Source organism: Dermacentor andersoni, chromosome 5 (assembly GCF_023375885.2).
Source record: "Dermacentor andersoni chromosome 5, qqDerAnde1_hic_scaffold, whole genome shotgun sequence".
Taxonomy (NCBI): domain Eukaryota; kingdom Metazoa; phylum Arthropoda; class Arachnida; order Ixodida; family Ixodidae; genus Dermacentor; species Dermacentor andersoni.
In genome coordinates, this window is record NC_092818.1 from 189,620,463 (window position 1) to 189,633,986 (window position 13,524).

The window sequence follows — 13,524 nt, forward strand, 5'->3', positions numbered from 1 at the left end:
AGACGGCCCAGCCCGGCGGCTAAATTGTGATGGCCGCACTGGCTCGGCGGCTTGCTAGCGACCTGCTGCTGCAAGCGTTGGACCGCGCGAAAGACGGTTATTCGGTGCCCCTGGGCTGACTCACGCACAGCATGTTTCGCTGACCTTGCGTTTCTATGACGCGAAGCTCGGAGCGCAAGTGTGGTTACCGTATAATCTTTCTGTGTGGCCAACTCGGTATAGGCGTCTATTTAGAAGGATTCCTAATTGCAACCCATGTGAGAAGAAAGCAAGAGCTGTGCTGGTAGATTAATTCTTCGCGACGTTTCGATTGTGTGGTAATCGATAGCTCTGCGGAGAGCTGTCCGTTGGAGGCAGCAACGTAGTTTCGACTGCGGTGGCGGTAGCAGACCATGCAGCGCTTATGAAACGTATAGGCGCAGTAGGCCACATATATATGGCCTAGAAAGCTACTCTTTCTGTTAGTACAGATGGTGCTTATTGCTGAGCCAGCTACTGTAAACGGCAAATCGGCACACAAACACGTTACCTTAATAAAGCAAAATGTTGTATAGTTATGGACTTCACGCTCGATCACTCTCTTTCGTTTAATATACGGTGTCTAGATCAGAGTTAGACGAAAACGTGTACGTGACTAAGTTTCAGCACACAACGGCTCGCAATTATAGATTCGAAAAAAAAAACTGCACTGCTTAGCAGAAATTATAGGGCATTTTCTTTTTTTAGCTGTACCAAATTTTTTAAACATTGCCTGTGGCACATAACACAAGTCTAATCCTTGATCTAAATTAATCGGTGAGCCGGCCACTACTGCCACGAAAAATCAAAATGCTTAATTGAATAATTAGCAGAATTGCGCTGATAACGTTTTAATTATGTTACGGCGCATATTTTTATCTACGAATTATAAACGGTGAGTTCGCAAGGCCTATCCACTTGGACCGAATTCTCAGGACTGCACCAGTTTCGAGATATTAATTTTCGAAGTGTCCGACGAAATGCACTGGCCTGTTTTACGATGTTTATGCAATGAAGCACAAAAGTAACTGGAACACCAATGCATTTCGTCGGACAATTCTCAAATTAATATATCAAAACTGGTGCAGTCCTTATAATCTTTTCCAAGCAGTTAGGACTTGTGAACTTACTAGCTACAATTCGTATGTTAAATACGAACCGCTAAAATAATTAATTAAACACTTATTTACCCTAATTTTGTTATTCAATTACGCATTTCGTTTCCCATAGCAGTAAGGGCCACCTCATCGAGTAATTCTTGATTAAGGGTTAGAATTGTGAGATCTGCGACAGGAAGTTTCCAAAAATATAGTGCAGCTAAAAAAAGAAGAGCACCCTTTATATAGTTATAGTTACAGACACGTACCTGATTATGGCTACGACTGCCAGGGGTAATACATTGTTAATATATGCACATTATGTTCACAATAAGTGGACAGTACTAAGCTTCCAGCTCATTGAGGAAACTAAACGCAATTGAATACTCACTTTAGGCACTTTGTTCTTTCTCGCCGACATGCTTTTGAGACAAGTCTGGGCTGAGTAGTGACCCACGGCGCTGAAGTCAGCGTAGAATTCTAAATCCATCTTCCAGATCCTGAAAAAGATACAAAAGAACACCTTGAACTCACTTCTCTAGACCGAAATCTGCATCATATTGTATGCTAACTGCTATATTTATAGAATATTGCCCCTTGTAGCATGCTTTAACAATTCGCTGGAAAGCTGACTACCAAGCACATGTCAGGTGCTTGCAGATGTGTTTAGCATTTGCCCAGTCGTATAACAACTCTTCGTCACTGTGAAAAGGCAGGCGCTATAGTTCGCGAAGCACTAAGATAACGACGTAATGCCATCGACGGCACATACACACTAAACAGCATATAACATCCAGTTGTGCACATCAGGCTGCTTTGGCGAACGCATCGAGAGACCGCCATCATTTGAACGGTCTTTCATTCATTCATCCCGCTGCAATGCTTGTTATTTTTACAGCTCTAATGATGAGTATCATTCCCCACTCCAGACGCCGGAGATACAAAGAGAGGCGATTTTGACAAAACGAGACAGAGAATAATAAGTTGGCACCATGGTGTGGAATCACATGAATGCACCATGGCCGAGGCACCAGCGGGGCGGAACATAGCGATGGTAGGCTGAGCTTCCACTCCGTTAATCTCTAATCCGCTACAAAGGGCAAGTTATGCTAACTTGAGATCATCAACAGAGCATAATGCTTAAAACAATCAGAAAAAAGCGCCCCCTATAAGCAATGACGATAGTTGGCATGTTTTTATTCCCACTCAGCATAAAAAAGAACAAGCGCAGGAGCTCAGATCATAAATAAATTAAGTAGACGGAGGTTGGTGTTCGCATTAAGTTAGTCGAGACGGGCAGTGCTCAATATCGCAGGTTAAATAGCGTTCAGCAGTGTTCAATATTCAAACATGTCATTTTGTGAAAAAGTTCCCCGGCTTATAACCTAGTTACGAAGTATGCTCAAGGCGGTAAGCAATTGATAGGATGATAATAAATACGTGCGATGAGTATAAGCGGGTGTTAATGCGGGGAACTATATTACTCCACATGCACGAGCCAGAAACACACTTGACTACATCTCCACACATAAATCGACCCTCCCTGTGCGACACGGGAACGGACCCACGTACACTGGATACCTTATTTGAAGTTGCGTCGTGTACGATGCGCGCCTCTGTGTGAGCGGTAAGAACTGTGCACCCGATGCCTTCATCCCCGTTGTTTAGATGGAGACGCGAAAGCCGGTTTCTAAAAACAGTCGCAACCGGAGTCGACTCGAGCCTCGCGAAGAATAAGGGGGGGACAGGGAGAGGCGCACATGAGCGCACGAAAAGGCAGCACACGACGACGACCAAGAAGGGTCTGACTCAACGTTTTGCTTTGTTGTTAGAGCTTTTTATTTTCTCACTCACACGCTCGCCTCTGGCTTTCTATCTTCTCAAGGAGAACAGCTGGGCTGTCCCTTGCGCACCGATGAAATCGACTGTTCGCAACCTCCGAGGCAAAAGCTGCTCCTTCGCGCTTACTGCTTGCTGTATGCACGCGCCCTGGACGTGTCAAAAGTGTCCGCTCTGGATATAGAAGTTCCAAAGGACGTTGAGTGCGTTTTACCCAAGGTGCTGCATTTTCGACGCGTCTGTTTTACTCCGCATTGTTGTGAATATTGTCACGTGGGCTAGGTTTCGTTCCATGCAGTCGGCAGAGCGTGCAACGTGCGGAACGCAGTTCATTGTGGTTGTAGCGTGAGCACCACGTGGAGCGAAATAAGTGACGTGACAGAAATGCATTCGCGCGGTTTCCGCGTGAGCACAATAAACAAAAACAAAAAATCAGGTAAATTACACTTTCGTACTCTGTAGAAGGGAAGACAAACGAGTTTGAAGAGCAGCACGCCTCAATCTTAGTAGCGAGGATAGCGATCATGTGGTTTAAAGCCCGTCGGTGATCTCGCCGACGCGAGACATTTCAATGAAGCGCCGCAGGGCGCAACGAGGAGAGACCTTGATGTTCAGGCCGTGCTCCTTATCGGGAGATCTCACGGGGGCGCATCAGGCAGGGACATACCATACCTAACTAGTACTAGTACTCGTCTTCGTTGGCACACGTGTACCTTCCAAGCCGGGTCGTTAAGTGGACTGCTTACTCATGCAGAAGAGGGGGACTCGCTGTTAAAACAGCCGAGCGCGTAAGCGCCGTGGCCTCGAAGCCGCGGCCAAATTTACTCCCAGCTGCGGGTGAGAGCTCGCGCGGGTGTCAACGGCGGCCTGCGCGCATTATCCCGGAGCACAGCGTGCGCTTTTTATTCGCGTCCACCCACACGACGAAAAAAACCAGCGGTGCTTTTTTTTCTCTTATCTTCAAGTAGTCGCATTACGTGTTCAAGGGGCTACGACGTCTCTAACTAGCACCATGCACAGCTGCACAATTTTAGATCAGCTCTTCGGAAAACAGTTCGTTTGACAACTACGGTGCGCGGTATACAGTGCAGCCACAAGGGGCGCGCTCTCCAACGGACGAGGAGGTTCACCCACTGGAAGGTCACATTACCAAGTCTGCTACAGTTGCGAAGAAAAAAAAATATACTCTTCCTTCGATTCAAGGACACGTACTCAAACCCGCGCGCGTATGTGTCGCGCCGTTGCATTTGACCTGACCGTAATGCCGACAACTGACATACTGTTTTAACAACGCTCATCCGCAAGCGACCCTCATTAGGTTCAACTCAATTACTCAAAGCATATTCTATCGGAGTATGGCAAATCACCCTCTTTTCGACCAGAAATGCATCCCGGGCCATGCTATTGCATGCACTAGTGCTATTCGTACAGAGCGCTGTTCGTTCGTGACACTACAGATGCTACAGGGGGGACTGATAAAGGCATATGACACTCGATCTTCGTTCCCCTACAAAGGAACGACTTCGCCCATCCCATTGCATGTATCACCCATCTTGACGCAGAACTTTTAATCGGCCCCTCTACTATAGAATCACACGTAAACAACCATCCGCTAAGTCGAAGGACCGCTCAAATTTGTACCGATATTAACTGGGCTCTGCACGGTCGCGCTATAGAGAAGGCTACTGAATGATTGTTATACGTTAACGGACGCCTTAACAATACCCGCAGTTCTTACAGCATATAGTCAGGCTAAACTATACGAACGAGAGGATCGAGTAACTAGATTGTTCCCCGAAGGTATCGTAGTACAACACATGCTTAATATTAGGTTTCACACTACAGAATTCCACGTATTCGGAAGTGTTTCGAACCGCGTACAGGAAAGAAGAAGGAAACAAGGGGTCCCTTCTTGTTTCCCGTTAGAATGATCACGCACTCGTCAGGGGATTCGCCGCCGTCGCAGCCTGCAGAGTGTCTCGCCTTCAGTTGCATCACTCGCCCGACACTCAGACCCCCCCCCTCCTCCCCCCCCCCCCACCGCGGGATACCTTCCAACATCACTGGCTGTCATCATGGAGAGAGAGAGGGCAAATGAGGGCGGCCAGGTGGTGCAGAAGAAACAAAGCCAAGGAGTTCAAGAGCACGGCGCGTCCTTCGCAGCGGGCGTCGTCACCAGCTCTGTGCCTCGCCAGAAAGAAGGGGGGCGCTATTTCCAAGCTCCGTGTCTAATGTTCCACTTCGAAATGGGAGAGGAGGGCGCTACGCCGCGAAGACTGAATGGAGGAGACGCTTGCATGCATTGGGCGACACGAACTGCGCGCTCGTCGAATGTGCTCCTGCGAACCTCCTCCGAGAAGAACGCACAGCGACTCGTCATCTAGCACACACACGTAAACGCTAACTCCAAAATTACGACGAAACGACGTGCGCGAATGACACCACTGTGGCGTCGAAGTGGCGTCGGTTAACCCTTGCCGCGCAGCGTTTGTAGTATGCGTTCAATTAAGACACCAGCGGGAGCAATTCAGTAAGTCACGCGCGTGTAAGTTAGCGCGCTAATTCTTTTTGTTGTTCCCGTTATATTTCTTTCTTTATTTGCACTCTTTTCTCCTCATATCGACATCAACTTTCCGTTCTTCGGCGCTACAGATGAGTTGGCACGTGGAAGGCCCACAAAACTTCTCACCCGTTTTACCTTTCGCTGTCCAGTGTGCCTTCTCAGAAACTTACGGCAGTGTGTTGGTGTGTCTACAAGAACTTCGACATGTATGACAGAGCAAAGGAATTGTTCTGCCATGGCAGACCCTTAAAGCGAACATGTATTCATTCATTATTTCACTATTGCGATTAGCATTCTTAGGATGCTTCCCGCACTTTCCGTTATGTGTGCCTGTACCTATGCCCGTTTTTCTTTCACGCCAACTTGGGTCACCGGGTATGTGTTGCTCTTCAATGACAAATGAGGAAAAACTGAAGATGTTCAGACACGCGCCACGCACGGACTTCGCGGCGGTGCCGCGAGAGGGCGCAGCGTGTCAAGTAGGAAGCGTGACAGACGAGCCTATAGCAGCAGATATACATACCTCATACATGACGCCTTTCGCCAGTGGCAATACTGTGCCCGTTGGACCGGAATTTTATATATTATGCGTTTCTTCTTTAATTTTGTTTATTTATTTGTTTGTTTGTTTAGACGCTCGTGGGTTCTGCTTACAAAGCACTGCGCGGTTTTCAGTGCTTGCGCTCCTCAAGTTTCTCCACAAATGACTTCTCCAGTTGAAGCAGGCTGTGAATCAGTTTATTGCAAAAAATTAATAAAAGAACCGTGCGGGTTCACGTCCTTTTTGTTGTTATCCACGTGCGGCGGCCATTTCTAAGCTAGAAACACGGGCATCACTAGTCGTTCAACCCTGCAGTCGAGTCTCTACAACGTCACCGCCTGTAAGGATAGAAGTGCCGCGTCACGAGATACACAGCGAAAATAGAGTGCCGTCGAACACCTGTGGCCTTCAACGCTATACAAGACCCAGCATCGTTCCAAATTTCGTGTTCTGAACGCTGCAGATTCACAATTAGTCACTCCACTGCGAAGGCGCAGCTGGTGTCGATATTGGTGAAAACGGTTAACGATCTTTGCATACAAAATCAATGACATTTTTCGAAAATCAATACAAATATCGGCGCGGCTTCCGCCTTTCGCACTGCATGCGCGCAGGAAGCGCAGCGGCAGTTTTCTTGGCTACGACACCGGGGGTCGCCTCGATGCCGGTGAATGCTTTAGGTGAACATCTGCCACTGCCCCGCGTACTCGGTTGCGGCAGAATTAGGCTACCTGTCGCATCGACTGCTTCGACTCGACGCCGTTTTTATTGCATGTAGCGCAGCGCGAAGCCCACGATAATTGAGAATCTGCGGTATCGCTATATATACCACGTCGCTACGGCTGACTCCCCAGCGAAGCAGCAAGGCGTCCGCTCGAGAACATTCGATTTCGATGCGACATTGTCGCAGCGATTCACACGCAACTATAGAAATCATGTCCATCTGGCAAGACTTCTGAGCGACCATCTTTTACGCCACAATGTTGGGCGCACGGTGGAGCTGCTCCGTGCGCGAAAGAAGTGCTGCTTTGCCTTGGAAAATGCCGACCACCTGTTGCAGCTTCTTCGGTATACGGAAGCCACACATGTGGCCCATGCGAAACCCACCGCCCCGGCACTCTGAGAGGACACAAACGTGCCCAACCACCGTGAAAGCAAGGGCGCGAGCCAGGTGTACACCACGTTGCGGTCTAGGTAACAGCCACCCGCTGCTAACAATCTGCAAACTCTGAACGCGCAGCTGGAACACATATGGCATCGATGTACTATTACGTCTCCGTCTATCAGCTGAACGGATTGTTGTAAGCACCTTACCGATCACACACCACGTATAATGCTAGAATATGGGTCACGTAGGAGATGAAGTTTATGGAGGCACTAAGAACTGGTACCTAGTCACTGTTGGTTCGGCAAATGTAATAAAGTTATTGGCTCAACTAGTTTGTTACGCCATCAACAGCGGAGGGGAGGTCGACGCATCGCGCTCGCGCTTAATATCTTTCTGAAACAAGCCACGGTGTTCTACATATCCCCAGCTTGACTCCCAGTTGTTGCTCTCCCAAGAATGAAATGAGAAACAAAAACAAAAAGAACAGGCGGATAGAAGGTAGTAACGTTCAAAGAAAGGAACAAATGCAATCGGCAATCCGGTCATCTTTCATATCAACGTAGCATCTATTCACTTGTTAATAAATCACTTTGGCCAACCGGCCGGCTATCACGTTATATAGACCCTGTAGCTGGCAACTGTAATCGGAGGTTGTAAACGGCCAGCTGAGCCTACGACAATTAGTGACTGCGCACCTCGTGTTTACACTTACGAAAACGAGTTCGTGGCCCGAAGGGGAAACGAACAAAGGACGCGTCTGGAGAGGAGCAGCACAGGGTCGCGCCTTTTGCGTTCGGTGCCTCTGTCGTGCATGGCGCTCCTCAATCACATCTCGGATGGCCGATGACTTCCCCGCCGTTTCGGGTCGCACCGCCAACGCTCCCGCCTGCGTCCCTCCAGCCGCGGCCGCACTGTTTAAACAGCGGGTGCCGCATCGGCAGATCGTCGCCGTGGGACGCCGTGTGTTGGAAGGCGACGTCGTTTGTTTGCGGCCGTTGTCGACGGGCGGCTGTCGCCCCTTCGGAGGCGGCGATTCCCGGTAACGACGAACGCGACAGCTGTCCCGCTGCCGTTCGTTGCGCGCAGACTAAACAGCGACCACCTCGTCTTGTTCAATTATATCCCTCCTTTATTTTGTCTCCGGTGCGCTGACCCTTTCTTTGCTTTCACTCATCGTGGAACGACGGCTGGGCACACGTCACGGTTGAACGCAGCCACCTGTTGGCGACCGCGCGCGATGTATAAGCAGCGGTTAGTTAACTCTGCGTGGACCTACAAATTGCCTCCGTTCTCACGACTTGTGGAAGCTTACGCAATCTACTCGGCTGCAATCTCTATTCATTCAACACGGTCCGATATGTTGTATGTGCGATGCGTGCAAGGTTGAGCAACGAGCGAGCAGAGAATTGAGATATCCTTCGGTTTCTATATGGGCGGCAGTGGCGTAGCAACAGGGGGGGCCGGGGGGCCGAGGGCCCCGGGTGCAAGGGGCCAGTGGGGGGGTGTCATATACGCCTGAAGACACCCTCTTTCCGCCGGCTTGACTGGGCGCAAATGGCAAAGAATGCTCCGGTATCCAGCAGCCCGAGCTCATGCACCCGATGCGTTGCACCGCAGAATTGTCGGCTGCAGCTCTATCAACACCCCACGAAATACCTGCACGATTGTGCGGGCTAAACAACTTAATTCGCGAAATGGTCGCTAAACTACTCGCCTTAGCGGAAGGTTTCATGTGGGGTGCGCTCGTGCCGTGCGTTCATGCTGGGGGCAGGCGTCGCTAAACGTACAGTCAGGCGTTGTAAGGCGTTGAGGCTCTTGGGTCCCTCTTCCGTTCAGAACGCGGAGCGAACAAAGACAGCAGCAAGAAGGCGTTCAACCAGCGCGCCCGGCGCTCACGTTTACGGCGAAGCGTTCGTTGAGAGCGACGTTGCATAAGTGCGGCCGTCAAAAGTCGCGAATGGGATTCTCTGGATCGTCTTCAGACTCGGTTCGACCGAAGAGTTTTGCGGTGTATGACTCGATAGGCTGTAGTCGCGGGTCCGCAGCGATGTTCGGCTCGCTTTTAATTCCCTCTCCCGCTCGCTCCAAAAAGCCGCTGTAAAACCTGCCGTTATGTTTCACGCTTTCCTTCTTACCCTTTTGTTGTTGCGTGACTTCATGTTACAAGTACAGTGTCTGTATCAGCTGCACAGAATTTTATTTAAAAAGGTGCATTTTGTAAGGATATTTCCTGATCGAGATTCTATGAAGTTGTGTTTTTGTGATTACTAGGAACTCGGTAGCGCGAAAAATATGGCAGATAAGTAATAATCATATCCTTAATAATCCCTTAATCAGTACTTATAGAGGAAGCACTTCAATTCGAGAATTGAGGACTCAAAGTCATACTATTAACTCAACAAAAACTTCTTAAACAAAATCGTTTTGCGTGCTACAACCTACAGTACTTGGGCACTGCGGGCGGCGCCCAGTATATGGCAGCAGCGAAAGAAAAATGAGATAGTGAACCAGTGACGTTGATCCCTTAATCGTCTTCATTGCGAGTGCAGACCAACAGTAGTGCAAGCTTTCGCTAGGACGGGCTTCATGGCGGTCTTCTTTTTTTTTTTTATTTTATGGTGACGCCAAGAATCACCGCCAAGCGTGCCCTATTCTGTTCCCAATCTTTTGGTGGTACCGCAGCACGGATAATCACGTTTGTCCGTATAGCAACAAATAAAAACAAGGCTTTAATGATCACAATGAAGAGAACTCGTAATTGTCATAGCATTGACGTCCGCGCAGTAGGGAGGCAGGTGGCGTTTTGCGTATTTCTAATATGGTGGGGATATCAGCGTCACTGAAACACAATTTAATTTTTGTTTTCGTTCAGGGCTGCCCACAGCCACAATACTGCGCGCCATATAGTGCCTACGAGGATTTCTGTTAAGTTGTTGTTGGGCAAGATATAAAGATCGGCCTTCAATTTTGCAAATGCAATGTTGCCGCTAAAATTGGTAATTAAAACGTTACAAAGATATTTTTTGTTACTTGTGACGTCAGCCGTATTTGCAGCGATGCCACATTTGTATTGGCTGCCAAGCCTTACAGTCTGACAGAAGATGCGCACATGCGCTTATCACAAGTTATCAGTGCAGCACCCAAACCCTTCTGAGTCACCCTGTGGTATTTGGCGCAGAAAAAAACAGCGTGTATACCTGCTGCATTCGCCATCTCTGGGAAAGAAAGCGAAGGAGAGGGGGACGCGGGGGACGTGCGCGGTATCCAAGACGGCTGTACTGGTGCTGAAACCCGGAAATTGTTGATATCCTCGCCTTCCTCGACTACACCCGGCGGGGGGGGGTGACAGAAGATCTATGGGCCCCGGGTACCAGATGACCTAGCTACGCCACTGATGGGCGGACGTCGTTATTAACGAATCAAAGTTAGCGAATTATCGATATAATCGTTGTCAGAAGCAAGACAAAGCAGAGATTAGGTGATTAGTAAGAAACCCACAAATTCATCACATAAGTGTTACCGAAGCTGAAAACAGAACTTCGCAAGCTGCAATAACCCTCGGTGGTGGCTGAATGGGCATCGCTTTTTTTTTTTTGGTACTATGGATGGTGGTGGGTTCGATCACCTGGTGCATCCGCCACTTTCCGATGCAGGCACAATGCGATAACGCTGTGTGCCGAGGTTTGGCGCCGTCCGTTAAACAGCCGCACGTGCTCCGAATCAGGCTGTCTATTATGGCATCTATCAGATCACCTCTGCTACTTTAGGACGTTAAATCCCGTCAACCAATCAAACTAATTGCAGGCTGCATAAATTAGTAAAGCATGGCTACAGTCCATGTGCAGCACTACTGTATAAAATCTTTCTTTTTTTTTTTCCCGGGCGGTTGAACTTTGCATTTACTAGAATATATACAAAGAACACAGCGCTTCCCTTTCTTTCTATATATATATATATATATATATATATATATATATATATATATATATATATATATATATATATATATATGCGCTCTTTCTACGCGCCCACCTTGTACTCAGAGGAAAACTGAAGAAGGAAAGACAGAAAACGGAAACAAATTGTTTATTAACGCAAGCCTCTTGAAATCACCCAATCATGCGCTGACAGAAAGGGAGGGCGCAATAATATAACCCTTGCACTATGAACGAAATCTAAACCGCTGCTGCAATGCCACAGGAAAGAAAGAAAAAAAAGCTAAAGACGCTAATGGCGGCGTGGGCAGAGAAAGCCTTGGGAGCGCGCATCGCGGATACCCACAGAGCCCTGCCCTGCAAGCGGCCGAGGCGAAGCTCCTAGACAAAACACAGCCGGGTTGTTTGGGTGACGGCTGCGAGTGAGCGGCCGCTTGCAAGTGTATACCGTGCCCCTGTCGCACCGAAACCGCATGCAGCGGTGTGGAAACTGTACGCCCCGTCAGCCGATCGGGCGGCCGCATTCGCACGGCTTAGTTTAAGCACGTGAACTTGGGTCGCGATTGACGGGAGCCCACTCGTTTGCCAATTGCGATAGCTGAACACGCGAGAGCTAATTTGCTGTTCACTCACTTAGAGTTAAACAGCGATAATCGCTTTGTGAGTCGGGGCTCCTGATATGATGACGCCAGGTCTAACATCCCCGACTCTGCACAGAATTACTGAGGCATTATGTTGCGGTGGGTGGCGCGTGTATGCACGAGCTCATTCTCCTCCGCGAACCGCATGGATACGTCACTGCATTCAGCTGTGGATCTCGGGGGGATAAAGAAGTAAAAAAAAAGAAAGAAAAAGAAAGAAACAGAAACGCCAAAGCGAGGGGGAGTGATACATGTTTGCCTCGCGCCTGAAATTGCCACAAAACGTTGCTGACAGTCAACGAAATGTCGGCTTCAGAAGCCGCGGTACCGAAACACGTTCGCGCTCGGACCATCTCTGACGCGATGAAGTGGTGACGTAAGCTCGCCGCGCGAGTATCAGTGCGCCATTGTGCAAGCTCATCGCCTTGTATGGAACTGCGGCAACCTCGCGCGGCACGAACGAGGCCGGTTGGCGTTCGTGTTACCGACCCTGTGGGTGCAGGCGCGATACACCTGCAAAAGAACACGAACGAATAGCATCGGGTTCTTCGGTAAATTACTGCGTAAGCCGCGTGGAAAAGTACGAAACAGTTGCTGGCACGACTGCGAAATATCGCTGTCGCAACCTTCAGCACCAGCTGCGATTCCGCTAGCGTTTGAGTGGAAAAACAAAACCGCTCTAAACATCCACTAACCTTCACCTTCCACGACCTCGCATATTCGAGATTGCGAGTGAAAACGTGGGTTGGGAAAGTTCGGTTTTTATTTAGCCTTGCGTCTTCCAGATTCTTCTCACTTTGCATGTAGAATATCTCCCTGTCTCTTTTTGCCTTCCATGTAATTCTCAAGAATACAAAAGTGATTGCTCTTACTGATCGCCACTCACGTGATTGGGAGGCAGCATCGTTGTCCTAGACAAAGCAATTCTGGTGTTTACTCTTTACTTGCATGTTATGGCAGTAGCGCAAAAAACAATGGATGGGAATGGGGAAAGAGTTGGATTAGAATGTCTGGTCATTCATTTCAACATGCAACTTGTTCATATACTGCTGTCCGAGGACGAATAAACGTGTATGCAGGGTGCCCCAGCTAACTTTAGTCAGAGTTTTATAAATATGCAAGTGCCACGTAGCTGGACAGAACCAAGGTAATGCTTGCCGTCGCTTGGAGCTTAAAATATTTTGTCTTTCATTCCGCCTAATTAGATAATTAGTCCTAATTAATTAATGAGCTCAGATATTATAATTATATGAAAAGTGTCAATGAGAAAATTGCAGAGCGACATAATTCCCAATACAGCTTTCTGCTGCTCAATACGTGCTAGATAAAGGTGTTTTTCCGAGCGTGAAAGGAGCCGGCAAATGCACGCAAAATTGCCCCGCGAATAGCCGTTAGAGGCACCTTGCGTGTATTCGAGGGCTTATTTCACGCTCAGAAATATTTTTATGTAGCACGTATTGAGTAACATAAAACAGTATCGGGAGCTTTTCATCTCGCTCTACAATTTCTTCATTGACACTTTTAATCTAATTATAATATTTGAGGAGTTGATCAAATTATTGTGACTAATTATCTAATTAGGTGGAAGGAAAAAAAATAATTTGAGTATCCCCAAGCAAGGGCAAACAACATTACTTTGGTTCTGTCCAGCTACGTGACATTCGCATATATTTAAACTCTGGCTAAATTAGCTGGGACAGCTTGTATACTGGTACAAAGACCGGACTTTATTTGAATTTATTGACGTCATCAGGGCTGCCCTCCTGGAGTGCCACTAGCTAG

General features: G+C 48.3%; 1 protein-coding gene across 2 annotated transcripts in view; it reads right to left on the reverse strand.

Annotated features, from left to right (window-relative positions):
- The window catches only part of LOC126532314 (protein C-ets-1-like), a 195,769-nt gene that overhangs the window by 165,303 nt on the left and 16,942 nt on the right, over positions 1-13,524 (reverse strand). For both annotated transcript variants that reach the window (XM_050180002.3, XM_050180003.3), the window contains exon 2: positions 1,507-1,615. In XM_050180002.3, the coding sequence (XP_050035959.1) occupies positions 1,507-1,605 (99 nt within the window). In that variant the 5' untranslated portion in view covers positions 1,606-1,615. The remainder of the gene's footprint in view (positions 1-1,506; positions 1,616-13,524) is intronic.